Genomic DNA, 16,850 nt, shown 5'->3' with positions numbered 1-16,850 from the left:
AGAAATCACAGTTAATCGGTGGAATGAAACGACCGGGAGCGTGTTCGATATCATTGCCGGTGTGAGCGGTACTCATTTCGTTAATCGCCATTGTTAATTAATAGAATCACTATCCTCTTGCGAACGATCCTGCGCGCACTAACCGGATTATGCGCGACTCGCGACGGTAGTGTAGACGCTTAGGATACTCTGACAACGTTATGATATTTAGCCCCCTAGGTGAGGAAAGAATATTTTTGATACTTTAGCTTCGTCGCGACAGCAAATAAAAAAAAACTAATGAGCTTTAATTATTGTTTCTGAGAAATATACTTTTATAATACGTATTGATTATAACAATTAATTATACTGCTCTAGCTTAAAAGATTGATTGACATCTGTCTATCTAATAATTGTTCTCTTCTTTCTTTTCCTCTCATATTTATATACATGTCAAATTTTCGATAGGTACCATACACTTTTTTGTTATTACTTATTATAATTATTCTAACTTGAAAATACAGATATTTTCACGTATATTTTCACGTCGCTAAGTAAGTTTGCTTCAAACATCCCTTTTGTACATTCGTTTGCGCTATTTACATTTATATTATATGTAATTGAATCATTTTGTATATATTTGTTTTTAAATGTATGCATATTGCTACGCTTGAAAGCTTTTTTCTTCGAGCGCCTAACAAATAATGCTTAATAATAATAATTATTGTTATTCGCAATGCGCCTGCCAATATTGCCTCTTAATATTGTAAATTTATGATTGCAGAAATTTAATTCTTGCCTATCGCCAATCAACAATGCAATGTATATATGAAATAATTATAAAAGGGCGTCGATATTTGCGGAACAAGCGCACACATCAAGTTTTCGGAGCTCCATTCATATTACTTTTATTTAAATTTAAACGCCCCAGATTCGGACAATGGCATCCGTTCGACGATCGAAGGCCGTTCTACTCGAATAAATGATCAATCGACGAAATTATTCCGCGTATTCCAGAGTTTTCGTGTAGACAATTTGTATGATTCGCGTAAAATCCCTTTAGGATGGTAGAGATTTTGGAACGCGTTAAGGGCGTACGCGTGCTCGATCAACGTCGGCGCGCAGCGAGTGCGCTAACAAATGCCCTTCGTCCCAGAAAGGGGTGAGGACGTACCGTTGGGGTGAACTAATAGAAGGGACATATGCGGGATCGGTAGGGGCGCCGAGAAAGAGCACGTGGTGAAATTCTTGGCGCGCGCGGAAGCGTGCGCTTTGAATAACGCAGCTCCTCCGCCACGATGGTTAACTTATTCGAAGGAATGGGAAGAATGAGCTTGTCCTAATAATATCTTCCCACATCGTTATCGGCAACACAACCGCTCGTATTAATTGGGTCGATCATCAGCGTTGTAAAAAAATATCTCGATATCATAGAAAATAATCTTAAATTTAAATCAAATTTAGCGTTTAGTGTATTTTCATGCAAAAGAAGCAAGATTTCTGCACAATATATTTAACACGCTTTCTATATTCGTTATTCTTGAATAAATTTATGTTCAATATACCAAAGCTTAATATTAGAACAACCGACCCCGTCAAAATGACAGATTTCAATTTTCTATTTTAAATTGCAGAAATTATTAAAGTGCTTTTGTTGAAATTTATGTTGATTTTTGTCGCAATAAAAACATGATATATGCCAATTTATTTTCCATCAATCATTCTAATTTTGAAGTTCTATAATTCTATACACAAGATGTCTACCTATATCAAAATAACGTTGGTTGTTCTAGCGTAAAAAAATATGAGAAACATGACAGATTAAATCTTCGTTGCAGGAAAATCGATTCGAAATTTGGACCAAAGGGTCTTTCACTTAATTTGGTTTGTAGCGATCCCGGTCGAGGGAACATTTCGACAGTTCTGGGACACTTCGTGCAACGTAACTTCGCTTCTCATCCCGCCGCGTAATCTCACGTCCGTGTTGCAACGGCGCGGCGGACCGGGGCACGTACGCGCGCGCGGATTCGCGTGAACGTGCACGCCGAGTCGGGCATTACGGGTCCCTCTGGCCCGTATATATCGTTATGATTGTATTATAGGCTAAGATGTATATATCGCTATGACTATATTATGGGTTAGACGACGCATAGCCGGCAGAATGGGTCGGCGGAGGAGAGGATCTCGAGCAATCTCATACCTCAGACGCTCCGAAACGCGTGATCCACGCGAGGGATGTGTCGTTTTCGGTGCCAACGTTGCACGTGTGTGCGTCTGCACAGGTGCGCATTTCGCGCGTATTTCAAATACACGTGCCATTGTATGACACAATCGACGTTACCCCTGGGGGTTTTTGCTTCTTCCCCCCCCCCCTTCCTGAACCTGCGCGCCGCTAAACGAGACTCGTCCTCCGCGAGAGAGCACTTGTCAGCGCTTAAGTAAAGAAGACAAAGACGAAGATAGATAAATAGATAAATAGAGACAAATATATATAGATATATATAGAGATAGAGAGAGAGAGAGAGGGTGGAGAGGCGGAAAGATGATATAACGGGGGAGAAATTGGTGCCAAAAGTCGCGGTTTTCTCGGGAAATCCTCGACGATCCCGGAGTTCTACCGTCTTCTCGATGTTGAGAGGGGAGAGGGGTATATCGCATTAAATAATTCATGAGGCTCCGGGGCGCGATGAATTCCAACGGAATATTTGGTAACACAATACGGAATATTTATAGAAACGTAATTTACCCAAAATCGACTCGAGCATTGTCCGGAAGACAGAATTCTTGCTTGTTCATCGCGAGGTCGCGATCGATCATCCGTGCATGGAGGATTTTCACTCAGGAATGAAAAACGCCCCGGGCAATAAAATTGTCGCTTCATTCGCGGACTTTTAGTGACGTAAAATACGCGAGGGAGAGAGAAATTGGCGGGGCGAAATTCCGCTGTAGGGGATAGCGAGATTCTCGGTGATCCTCGGAGTGGCCATCTAACGGGGTGGTTAAAAACTCGCTTGTACCAGCAGGAGCGACGAGAGAGTGGCTTCGATCGTCTTCCACCACGTGGACGATATCGCCTTCGGTAAATGCCTTCGTCACGCGAGGGGTGAACCGTTTATAGTCTACAAGGAAGTCGGCCTTTTTCTCCTTCTCTCGGTCGCGCGCGCGCATCCCTCGTATGGCCCTTCGTTCCTTCGAGGCCGCCACCGAGAGGGGGTAGCTTGGCTCGCCCGCCAGCCAGCTCTCACGCATCGCAACCTTTCCTCTGCCCGGTCTTATACGCCGCCGTCGTGAGAACGATAATCGTTTTATCCATGTGAGAGCAGCGAGACGTGATACACCTGTTCGTTTTCTCAAAGCTTCGCTCGGAAATGATCGCTCGCTCCGCCCGCGCGGCGATAACGTATACGCGAAAAATTCAACTTTGCGAAGTCGAGGAGATATCCGAGTTTCAATCTACTAACTTTCCCCAAATAGAATCGCGACGGCGAGAAACCGGAGGAGAGCGAAACATCGAATGGATACGCAGTTTGATTATCTACCGTTAGTTTAATGAGAGGAAAGAACAAATAATCCCGTTCGAAGTCTTTGGATGAATACTCGGAAGTTATCGTTAACGCGGAAAAAGAACGACTTAACTGGGAGCGAATCCTTCTTAAAGTATGGATTCTTCTTAAAGTACGGATTCAAGTTAAGTTTGCACATACACAACTCTCGAGACTCAGAAAGTGCATGTATACCTGTGCAAATCGATAATAAAGGTACAGTCGTTTCTACCGCTGTCGCTATTTCCTCGAGGAATCGAGGAATCACGATCAAGGCGAAGGCAGGAAGAATCTCGAAGGATTTCGCTTATCGATCAAGGCGAGCGTTTTCCCGGACACGCTCGTTACGAGAAACGGCAGCGCGATCTTTTTCCTCATAACGTTCAATCAATGTCATCGTGGAATTGATTAAACACGCAAATACGACATATTAATTTGTATCTGACTTCAAAACAATTTTTAGAGTTAACTTGATTAATCGGTAATGTGACACACACACACACACACACTTCTTTAATTTCTCTGAAATTAAAATTTTTTTTCTCTTTTAAACTAATCCACAGCAAGATTTACGTAGCGAAATCATTTTACACGCTTCTTTTGATCATTTGTATCTCATTTCATAGGTGCGATCGGGTGCGATATAGCCATGTGTGCTGATAATGCTCGTTCGATATTACAATGTATAAAGTCAAAGTTTGCGATTCGAGCGGTTAATTACCGATTGACCGTTCACCCTACAGCAACTACCTGATCGAATAAGCAGCTAACGAAATTTCCGGCTAATTGAAACCGCTATGAGGCAGCCGCTAGCATTCCGATATACAGCGTTCGGTCGTTCTTTCGATCGATCGGCATGATTCGCGATATACGACGAATCGACAGCAGTGATAGTCATTCAGCAGCGCGTCTATGTATCTCTGATGCCCTTCGTCCCAGATGCCTCTCTCTCTCTCTCTCTTTCTCCTTCTCCTACCCCACCTCCTCGCTCTAGCTCGCTCGTCCTTTAACGAGGCTGGCCGAGGGTCGATCCCCGTTCGACATGTAAATGTAAATGTAAATGTTGAACAAGATCCCGCCAGGGTTTCCCAACCTCGAGTAGGAGGCACGTCGACAAACTAACGCTCCGATGGTTGGAGGGAGAGAAAGAGAGAAGAGTAGTATCTGAGAGCCACTCGTGCTGGGGACACTCGCTGACTCCCTCCCCTTTCCCCCCTCCCGGGTATGTGGCAAGAGTGTTGCGACCATCTCCGACACAGTTGGCAGTGGTGATCAATCTTGCTCTTGGAGACCAAAGACACATTCCAACCGCCCACCTCCGCTCTCTCGTGCGGGGAAACAATAAAAGCCGAGCAATAAAAAAAAATCCCGGCGACGATAACGGGGCCACCTTGGACGCGCAGGTCGCGTTACGATAACACACCTTCGAGAGTTGATTCACTATCGATCGCTGTTCCTCCCCTATATCTTCTTATCGCCGAATCTTTCATTGTTCTCAAATAAGAATGACCGACGTTTGTTTTAATAATTAATTCTTTTATAAATTCAGAGTAGTTTCCACAAAGTTTCAATTTTCAATAAACTTCTATAATTAAACAAGCGATTAAAAATAAATCAGCGTTTATTATACAATGCTCACTTTTTTTACATTGCAGAATAATTTTCAAATCGTGCGATTGTAATCGCACAAACATTTTATCAACGTAAAGATTAAAACGCTTTACACAGCAAGTGTAAAGGTCTTCTTTGACGGAAAATGGTTTTGACATTTCGCGCGTTAAACACGAGAACGCGTCTGGCAACATCTGATGGCATAAAATAATTTCCGAGAATGAGGATGAGAACCGCTTGGGATTTCAGTGGGCGGCGTTGGTCCCCTCATCAAATGCTTGTCATACCGTTCTTACCCTCAAACTCCGGAGCCTAACGGATCCCAACAGCCGAGTAAAGCTCGTACCCCCGCACCCCCGTATACACAACGAGAAAGAGGATTGTGCGTGCGTGTTCGTGTGCATGTGATGGAAAGCGGACTCGACTACCCCAATGGACATCGAAGACCGACGCTTAAAAAGCCATAGGCCGGAGCGATACGCCCCTGTGGATGGATGGGAATTATGCCGCTAAAACTCACCAATTACGAAACCCGAACGGCTTGCCCCTCTCTCTCTCTCTTCTATCTCTCTATCTCTATCTGTCTTTCGTCCGCGACCTCCCTTTAATCTTAAACACACCAAGTATCTTCAAATATACGAAGGGAAATGAGTAATGAGTTTTCGACGTGGTTTTCGAATTTGCAACTGATGTAAACTATTAATACGAACGCCACGTTGTAGTTAATTACCGATATATTAAAAATGTTCTTGGAATGCTATAAAAAAAATAAAATGGATAGAAAATTATCGAAGGTTGAGAGTAATTTTCATAATTTTATATTAATAATTTAAAAAATGGAAGAAAGTTACAATTAAAGCGCAATAAAATTCCGCAATTAATTCGGATTTATCGATTTACGATCTAACTGATGCGCAAGGAACAATACGTAACGACAAGAGGGATCGTTTGTAAAACATAAAGTAGAAAATCGACGCGCCAGATGGGAGAGAGATCGTGCAATTGTGTTCGAGAGATGCTCGGAGAAATAGTTACTCTCCAGCCGGGGCGTCAGCGATATAACGTGTATTTACGACGGGGGTCAAACAATGGGAGAGAGGACGAGATGAACAGAATCCCTTTCGATGTATCATAGTCCATCATCCGCCGCGGTGAAAAGGACCATTCGTCTGATTACGATTTCGCGAAATCCACGTGACGGATTAATCAGGGGAAACCGCGCATCATTTCTTGCCTTCTCCCCGCTATTAATTAATCTTCGCACGATTAATCATCCCAGACACTTCTCGTCAGACAGTGAATTCTTACTCGCGCGTGGCAACCTAACTTAAATAAAAAAATTAATTGATAAAAAAGAGATCAACGCACTAATGTTCTAATTTATCCAATTTAAATGTTAATTATAAAAATTGCTTCCTATGCGCGAAAAGAATCGAATAGAGCACAATACGTTCGAAAACACGAACAAATATATCTGGAAATGCTATGACAAACGCGTTATGCATAAATATCATCGTTGTATTCCAGCGAAGTTAACGAACAAAATTAAATAACGATGTGCGCTTAATACCCGCGACTACAAGTTAGTATTTTACGGTAGTTCTGAAAACACTTTAAAATCGGCCAATGTCTTTTCTACACTTTGTTGCCGGCGCACGCGAGTTATGATCCTGGCGCCGTAAAGAGGAGAGAAAATTTCGGTGCGTTCGAGCAGCGCGACAAGGAAGAAGCGAGAGCGGCCGTAAAAAACTTTGGAGCGTTTCCATTATTCCGAGAGAGGAAGTAAAACGCGCCGAGAAAGACCGTCCGTGAGGTTTTAAAGGGTTTTCAGCGTTGGCGAGCTTGTTACATAAATCGCGAAAGGTTGATACGAAAATGAGAATATATTTTTATAATGTTCTCCTGTCCCGTGCATGTCCTCTTAAATTCTACGAGACAAGATTAAATACGTGCGTTTCAATATGTACCTGTATAGTATGTTTACATCCTTACACATTAGTTAACGTAGAACAGTAGAAGTTAATCTCGTCAAAAGAGATATTTCTAATCGCATGTTCAAACCATCTCTCAATTAATTTTATTAAATTTTGTACAAATTTTTACAAAAGAGTCGTCCTTACGTTTGCTCTTTTTTTTTTTACAACGACCGCGCAATTTGTTGCTGCGAATGGTTTCGTCTAGCCCGACTCTTTTCTCTCTTTCAAAGCTCAACGAAGCCTCCGGCGAACATTTTCAATTTTCACTCCTCGTACCAATTCGGACGAGCCATTCGGCGAACAATTAGTCGCCGAACGATTTGATTAGCGATTGTCATCGACAAATTTTTTTCCGTCCCCCGATACGCGGAAAAAGCTCACGACCGACCGACGGGCAGATCATTTTCATGCGGCAATCCCAATTTTTTATTCGACCAATTACAACGTAATTCTTCAATCGCCACGCGAATGCAGAGTCCCTCCAAACAATATTCGGAGGCCACGTCGTATTCGAGTAATTTTTTCAGTTAATTCTTTCTCTTCCCGAATATTCCTCCTTCAATATTTTTCCGTTACAACAAGCATTCATACAAAACCAATCTTGCAACCAATAAATCGTTCGTTCGTATTGACCATTAAAAAATTCATCACCGCATGTGTGTTTCGTCCCGAATTCATGAGCAATTCTCACTAACCCATGTAAGATTCGATATACCTCGAGAATATCGAGTACCATATAGCAGTTATTTTTCTCGAAAGTGTAAAAATAAATCTTCCCTATAATGTTATACACATGTTTATGTAATCTGCGCGTGTATCAACAGAGTTGTACAAAGGTTTCAGTTTCACGTAGCATGTAATGATCATAAACCACAAACGTAATTTTACGAGTCGAAAACGTTGTGTTCCTCCTCCTTTTACACGGTCGAGGCAATAAAGCAATAAACGGCGAGATTTTTGATATAAAATCCAGTGCGCGGGCGATCTCTCTATGAGAGGGCGAGGCGCGTAGAATCCGCGGAATCTGGAGCACGAAACGACACGGGCGAACCGGCACGAAAGGGCGCGGGAAGGCAGCGCGGAGGAACGGGTCGGCTGGAGGTGGATAGGGCCGAGAGGAGAGCGAGAGAAAGGAAAGAGAAGAAAGGAGACGGCGAAACAAAGCGGCGTCCCTTTGTCCCGCTCTTCAGTGTAGCTCGCATCGCTCTCTCGTGCTCGCGCGCTCAGCCAGGCGCATTTTGCAAAGAGCGCGTCGCGAGACTCTTGTTGTCCCCGCGATATTACTTCCTACATTTGCGCAAATTATATCGCCACGGCAGAGACGCTGTCGCTGCTGCTGCTGCTGCTGGCTGCTGCCGCTGCTGCTTGCGAAGCGCTCGTTCGGCGCACTTTTGTTCCCGCTTAACTTCTAATGCACGTCCGCGACACGAGAGATAACTATTAATCAAAGACGTGAGCAGGGAGAAGCGAGATGAGAGAGAGGGAGATGGGGAGGGAACGTTCACCTAGTTATGTCACTGCTATTAACTATGATCCGCTATCTCCCACTTTTTTATCTTAACAAAAACAACGATGACTAAAAGAGAAGCTTGATGACTAAAAGTGAAATGTAAAAAGCGTATCATCTCTTATTTAAAGCATACACAAAAACGTCGAAACTTGATTGAGCTATAAACACCGAGATTATTCTTTGCGTAAAGACGACTATTCCTCTTTGCGAGATCAAAATTTATTTTTGTCGGATAGAAAAAGATAACGAAAAAGCAGAGTGGGTTAGGTTATATATAAAAGAAAGTAGTAAGAGTATATATAGGATTAAGGATTAGTTTAAGGAGTTAGGTAGAAATATATAAGAGAGAATAATTGGAAAGAATATGGAACGACAAAATGGATAACGTAAGAGGTAATTGAGGAAATTGTAGCGATAGAGAAAGAGAGATTATTAGAGCAAAAAAGAATAGGTAGTAATAAATATAAAGGATATAGACGAAATATGGATGGTATGAGTGTGTTAAGGAAATATTGTAAACTAAGTCCACACTTCTTGGCAATATAAGCTAAAGTTAATAAATATTATATATTATATTCGGCAATATGGATAATAAAAAAAAATTATTATTTTTGTATTATCATAATTTATTACATAATTGTTAACAAAATATGAATAAATACTGCCAAATGAGTCTCATTCCCGCACCTTTTTTCTACTCATCGCGATAGGAAATTGCGGAAGCTCTATTTTCCAATCTTATCTCCGACACTCTCCGATCTTTCTTGCCAGCGTTCCCCGACTTTCTCGCTTTTCATGGTTTTCTAGACGTCGCGTCTTAAAACAACGGACGACTCTCGCGAATAACTATTTCGCCTTTTATTATCCTCTTCGCGAAGGATCGAGTTAAGGAGGGTCCACATTATCGAGCAAAACCGCAAGCCGAACTTCGCCGCGAACCGATCATGCGTCCACATTATCGAGCCGAACCGCGAGCCGAACTTCGTTGCGAGCCGATCATGCGTCCACATTGTCGAGCCGACGGACTCGCGCGAGGCTCGCGAACCTCGAATCGAACATCAGTGCGAACCATCGCGTACTCACCCCACGAATCTGCAAGGATTTTGAGGATACGCGGTTTGGCTCGCAGTGTCCCACCAAAAGTCGGTATTCTGACGAAACATCAAAAGATGCTTTTTATGATCAGATTATACGCTTTGTCGGGTGGTAGACTGGTAGTTAAGCTTCGAGCTAGACAAATAATGACAAAAAACAAAAAATGAACGATGAAAGAAAACGTGAGTAATTGCCCAGTCGCTGTATTTGATTCTATCCACGTATGTGCAGTCTACACGACTACTGGTAGACAAAATGGAATGGTCTGATAAAAAATGTTTAAAATTGATTAGTGATTATGAGCAGAAAAGATTATTATATACGGGACGCTAAAAATCCCGAACATTATAACAATTAAAAAAATGCATATTTATATTTACAATCGTATTTTTAACGTTGCAATATATATTATAAATTTATTGCGTATTTATCATAGATTTAGAGTATGTTTGTGCAATATTAAATATAGTTGGTACCACTCTAAATATAGTTTTATGGTTTGAAAAGGAATTAAGCTTTGAATACAAGAAAATAATAAAAGCACGCATATAATATGTATACACATATTTAGTCGTCTTTTCCTGTTCTCATACTTTTTTTATAAGAAGAAATAAGTAAAGAACTCGAATGTGATAGTGACATGTGCAAAAAAAAGATGACGACATTATTGGCATCTCTGCAAAAAGAAAAAGCAAAAATAAAAAAAGTATGGAAACAGAAAAAGGTGAGTGAATATATGTATATGTGCTTTTATTATTTTTCTGTATTCAAAACTTAATTCCTTTTCAAACCATAAAACAAAATTTAGAATTAATATTGCATAAACATACTCTAAACCTGTGATAAATACGCGATAAATTTATAATATATATATTGCAATGTTAAAAAATACGATTGTAAATATAAATATGCATTTTGCATACATGTATTAAGAATTTATATAAATTTTATTATAAATTTCAATACGAGATTTGACTTCAAAAAATTTTAACTCATGTTCGCGGTTCGCGATGGAGTTCGATTTGAGGTTCGTCTGCAAGTTCTGCTCGAGGCTCGGTTCGGGACTCGGTTCGCGGTTTGGCTCGATAATGTGGACCCTGCTTTACAGAATTACGAGCGTGACGCTCGCCAGCGTGCATTCGTTTATTTGGTTGGCAAGCAAGGAGAATGGCTCGTTCGTCCTAACATCTAGCCTAGCCTTTCCGTTATACCGACGATCAACCGTCACGCGAAATACGTGACAGACTTGAAATACAAAAACAAATGGTAACCATACTAAACTGAAAAGTATACGATGTAAATATTAGATACCTACATTTTTATTAAACATGTTATCTCAAACATTTCTTTCTTTTTTGCATCAAAACAACTTCTTATGATAACATGTAAAAAAAATTTCAACGAAACTATATTTGTAGGACATCAATAAGAATCTTTATCGGGGCTGTTTGTCGGCCACGTCTTCCAATCAAAGAGAAAGATATATGTAAGTAACCGCTCATTGAGAATCGCGCGTAAAAGGCGATCGCGTGCCGCGGCGATTACGCTCGATTATGCGTCCGCTATTAACGGCGACTACGTTACCGCTTTCTTCGCAACATTGTGTGTACGCGAAATCTCATATCACAGTTTATTAAAGGATTACTTTCCACTCGTTTCCACTGAAAGATCGCTAATGATACCCTGCAGGCAGAAAAGACGTTCTTCGAACCGCGCCAACGACGGAAGCGAGAGATATACTTGTCGTAATGCAAGACTGGCTTGGATTTCTTTAGCGCGGCACGCAATGCGTCACGAACAATTTCCTATCAAATAACGGCGTTCGTAAAACGATGTCCAACTTCTCTTGGATCAATTACGTTTAAATAGTAAATCGCGACAACTGTCAGTTGTCTCGGATCTTTTTTACAGACGGATCTGCCGTGCGTCTAACCGTAAAGAAATTACCGAAACTAAACTACAGCTAGGATATTTGTTATTCTTCTGAAATCAATTACGTCATTCTGTTAGTCATCACGGTAATCCTGATGACCCGTTTCGCGCGACATTAAAAAAAAATTTGTCCACGTCACTCCGTCTCAAGAATATACTAGCGGAAAAAATAATTGACTTCGCAACGACGCTTTTCTGATTCTCCTTAGACCAATTACAACGTTACATTATTAGTCATCGCGATAATTATCGAGCCGTTTCGCGCGATATTAAGAGGAGTATTACGGCACTGTTATCGCCGTTGCTTCGTATGTCCGTCGTGCGCTTCGAGTATACTCGTCGAAGAAACGATCGAGCCACTTTGTGCCCCTTGAGCAGAGCGGCGCCACATCAGCGTCAATAAGCAAACGAGTGATGCCCACATATCGCCCATTGGCCGGTTCTATGAACGGCAATTGTTGTACGTTGACTTGCGGGCTCTATAAATAATCCTCATAATTTCTAATGGTCGCCTCTGTCTCTTCCCCCCTCCCCCTCTCTCTCTCCCTCCCACCCCTTCTTCGTCTCTCTCTCTCTCTTTCTCTCTACGTTCGTGTGTCAGCAAATTCGCCGGTGGTCTCGTTTCATCGTAAGGGAACTTTGAGCTTGTGCGGCGCGTGAAATTATGACGGTAAAAAGAGTGGCACGAGCGGAGGCTGTGGCGTAGGGACGTGCGCGGAGAACAATCAAACATTCTTCGAATTAGCAACGTGAAGTGCGAGAGCGGTCGACTTGACTCCCACGTGCTCTTTCGCTTCCCTTGCACAGAGCGGTAATTACACTATATTACCCTTTGACGTTCGTTATAATGGATAACGCTAGTAAGCAAAAATGTTGAGAACACCGGCGTAAGCGAAGAAATACGGTAGTGCTCTTGGGAAAATGCCGAACGCAGAATAGAAAATGTTCCGTTAATTTACTAACTTGGCCGCACGTTAAATTGAAATTTCGCGTCGAATTAGAATTCGCTTTAAATTAAGCGACAATAACATTTTAGCATTCGTCCACGCTTCCATTTTTTTTTTCGTTATACACATATTTAATACATATTTAAATTATATTAATTTTTATTTGACGCGTGTCAACGCTGTCGATTTTCTTCTCTTCTAAAGAAAAGTAAAAGCTACTTACGGGAGCGGCGGGATGTCTCGCCGGCGCGGGGTACATCTTAGTCCTGGGCAATTGCTTCTTAGAAATCGCTGCAGCGTCCGCGATACACTATGTACACGATCATTTCACCATTTCGTGGGCTCGAGCGCATCCTCGTGATTCGGAAGAGACTCCATTTGACGACAGTTCCCCTAGATCGATCCTCTCCTCGTTACACTGTTCACAACACAACGAGCTTCATCGCGGTTACTTTATCGCGAATATCGAGTACACTTCTCTCATTTATTAATTATAGACGCGGAACTGGCAACGGAAACTTTACGAATCTCGTTTAAGTTCGACGTTACGTTCACGACACTTTTCCTCGTAATTTCTCGCGCGCTGTTAGAGCTTCGCACGTCGTGGAGTGCCTCCGTTTCCCTGTTGAAGAAAAATTGATTTTTATTTCTTTACCTCTCTGTAGGACGTTGCCTGTATAATTTCCTTATCGCGTTTCCATATGCGAGGAATGTTTGTTCGAGTAGAAAAATATTTGCCGATCGGCGCTATTTAAATTTTCCACTCTCGAGAAATAGTGCTAAAAGTATTCTCTATTAAACCGCGCCGGTATCTCGCAGGGAACCCATGCGTTTTCATTTCGTCGTGGCGTGGCGTGCGTGTGAGCGGAGCTTTACGATGGCGAGCGATCAATTTATCGTTCGATTTACTAGGCGCGTAAACTGCGCGCCCCGTCGCCGTTCCAGGAGCATTTATCCTAATCTCCGAGGCGTGTTTCGAACCGGGGACAAAGGGAGAGATAAAAAAAGCCGGAGATGCAGCGCGACGCGGCGTGGCGCGAGAGGGACGAAAAGCGAAAAGAAAGCGCGCTCCGCTCGTATATGTATATCGGGTGCAAAGCCGCCGGCTGAGCGCAACGTCACGTTCCAGGATCTACGACGCATTGATTACGATGCAATTTTCAATGGACCACGGCGTCGGTGGCCGCACGGTGCATTTACGCGCGACCATTATGGCAAACATCGCGACGTGTCAAACGCGACGCATCGGGCAAATTCCCGCCGTGAAACACTCCGCGAAAAACGGAGGTGAGGCGGTTGCCCAATATGCTTCTTACGACTCGATAAACAACAAATTAGAGAGAGCGACGACGGAGGTCCACAATTGCTCGTTATTCCCCTCGCGCTTGTCGCGGGATTTGGCCGCGTAGTCTACCGTTTTGAAGATGCAATAACGCAAAGACTCTTTGTCGAGGGATTAACGGCGCTTGGCTCTAGAACACCGTGACCGCCGGGGCACGAAGCCCTCGGGGCACGCGCTCCGCCTAACCGAGTAAGTAAGGAAACGATGAAAGTAGTGGTATTTCACCGGCGATGTTGCCATCTCCCACTTATGCTACACCTCTCATGTCTCCTTACAGTGCCAGACTAGAGTCAAGCTCAACAGGGTCTTCTTTCCCCGCTAATTTTTCCCCGCTAGCGGCTTGAAAATCGAGAGCTCTCGCGTAAGAGTGCGCGAACGACTTCATATTCAAAGGATAAATTTTTAAATTTCGTTTTCGCCGGAACCGAGACTGTTTTAACGTTTCATCAACGACTTGTGAATCGATCAATTTTTTTCCAGGAATTGACAGACGACCGCTCGCTCTTCGCTCCTATGCCCGCTCTTGCACAGTTGCACGTTTATCGCGCGGAGACATTTAAATAAGTCAGGGTAAATCGATCGATGTGTGTATTCCGATGGCGTTTCGTGGCACGTCTCGTGGAGCAGGCGAACGGCGAACGTCGACGAGGCGAGGGAGCGGTAGGAAGCGCTAAAGCGGGCGTGCAAACACTCACCCGAGATGGATGCACCGGTCGTCGTTGCGCGCCCCAGCGACGACTATGTTGGGTTAGTTTAGGCCATAGCTTAATTTCCAAGTAGAGAATTGGCCATTCAACAACAGGGGCGAGGGCGGACGGATAATTCGCGGTGCATCTCTCCCTCTCGTGCGCTCTCTCTCTCTCTCACTCTCTCTCTTTCTCTCTGCTCTCGCAGATTGCCGTGCGCGATTTCAGCGCTGTTTATTTTAGCCTCATCGCGCGCCGCAGGGCGGGTCGCGCGCGCGGATTACGGGAAACATTTTTGCGATTTGTACGCTTCACTAAAGAGGGGTCCCGACGTCCGGACGACCGAAAACCAACGTACGCGTGGCCGGGCGGACAACGTTGCCTATTATTTTCACGCTTTTACCGTGCCGCACGATCGCATATACATGACGCGTCATTACGGGCTCTTTGTAACGCGGGATGATGTTTCGTGTAACGCGCAAAATGGAGTCATATAACCGCGTTAACAGTCCATTCTCCGCGGATAATGTATTTCGCGAGCAATACACGTATAGGCTGGTGCCCGTGTACGTGGATAAATATATTTATGTACGCGCGTGTATAATGCGTGCGCAAGCGTGAAAAACTCTGTCCAGGGCCCCGAATTTGAGCCATCATTTCCATCAATTTGCAGCAAATGCGTTCGGCGGGACGATAAAAACTTTTCGGCTTGATACGCCCGGCGTTATGACGTCGCGACGCAACGCGTCGCGCGTCCCGTCGGCAAACGCCGCCGCCACGCGAAATTAAATTCGCCCTTTCCACCCTCCTGCATTTACGCAAACGCTGAGAAAAGTTTCGCCGCGTTCCCATTGTCTTGCGAAGTAATAGTGATGCCGCGTGAGACAACGACGACGACGACGACGATCGGAGAGACTTAAACCGCGATGATTTGAATAAAACGAGTTTAGATTTCGACGGGATAAACCGAATGCAACCGAATTATGATCTCGCGTCAAATCACGTATTGTGGAGCTAACGTGTGATTATTCCTGAATCAAGAGTTTAAAGGGATCGCGTTTCTCTCGAAAAGCTTGCCGCGCGCTTGCTCCGGAGAAAAAGGAGCCGGATCGGACGAGTCACGGAGAAAGTTATCACGAATCTCACATAATCGCGGTCCTCGGCCGATCCTTACTTAACCACCGCGCGATCGTCCGTGATTTCTTTACCTTCTCGATCGTTATCGCGACATGGCCGAGCGGCGGCGCACAATGCCGCGCGGATTAAAGGATTCTCCACACCGGACACGCCGGCGTCGCGCTTTAATTATTGAGTACCGCGGCGTGTGATACCGCGCGCGCCGTTTACGAGTCCCACAATTTCGTTATGAGCTGTAAGCCAAATAGCCGAGCGCGAGATATAGTCTCGTTCCGCGACAAAGATATAAATTCCATTTCTCCGTAGATCCGAGAAATTCGACCTGACTTACATAAAAATTAAATACATTCGACGATTGTACATAATAAGATCAATGTTGAAAATATGACGTACAAATTCACTACGTAAAAATAACGTATAAATAGTACCAATGTAAAAAAATTAATAACACGTGAAATAATGATTTGTTTTCTTACGATATTGCAATTGCAACAATTTAGAGTAAAAATATGTATGAGTCATGTGATAAATGATAATGGGGATATATATATTTCTATATGTAAGTCGCAGATTTTCTTTTATATATCGGCGAACGGTCGTTCGCGACCGACGCGAAAGTAAAAACCTCTATTATGCTGGTGATAAAAGCGTACAACTCCGAGCAACGTTACGACGGTGTCCTAATATTCCACATACTTACGATACGACCGATCGTGCCTTTATTAGCGGCGTGACGACGATGCGGACTTGGTAAAATGCACGCATCGTAAAAAGCCTTATCTCGCGAAGCACGATAATTATACGGCGAGAGGAGCGACTTAAGTGGCCCGCGCGGCCAGTAGTCAAGAACGTGAGCGTGTAAAAATTTTGTTTGAACAATAAATTTATTATGTAAGAAAGTCCGTTCAGATCCCCGTCGGGGGTCGATATAAAATTCTGTCTCAATAACACAATTACAATTATCAAAAATCTCCGTTTACACAAAACGACTTCGACAATCGTCTAACGTTGCCGTTAAATCGGGATTGTTATCGATCAGTTTGAAACGGGCAAACGTCCGATAAGTGTCTCTTGAAAATCCGACCTTCCGCTT

The 16,850-nt window shown here is 43.4% G+C and overlaps 1 protein-coding gene across 1 annotated transcript in view; it reads right to left on the bottom strand.

The window, feature by feature from the left end:
• LOC112457702 (amino-terminal enhancer of split-like) overlaps positions 1–16,850 on the bottom strand; it is a gene marked incomplete at its 3' end in the record, with an annotated part of 37,372 nt that overhangs the window by 18,515 nt on the left and 2,007 nt on the right. The window contains exon 2 of the mRNA XM_025020888.1: positions 12,816–13,214. Coding sequence (XP_024876656.1) covers positions 12,816–12,851 — 36 coding nt within the window. The remainder of the gene's footprint in view (positions 1–12,815; positions 13,215–16,850) is intronic.

The sequence above is a fragment of the Temnothorax curvispinosus genome, unplaced genomic scaffold (assembly GCF_003070985.1).
Source record: "Temnothorax curvispinosus isolate PA1 unplaced genomic scaffold, ASM307098v1 QBEX01008156.1, whole genome shotgun sequence".
Taxonomy (NCBI): Eukaryota; Metazoa; Arthropoda; class Insecta; order Hymenoptera; family Formicidae; genus Temnothorax; species Temnothorax curvispinosus.
The sequence above is the reverse complement of the archived record's forward strand: the minus strand, read 5'-3'. Positions and strand labels throughout refer to the sequence as shown.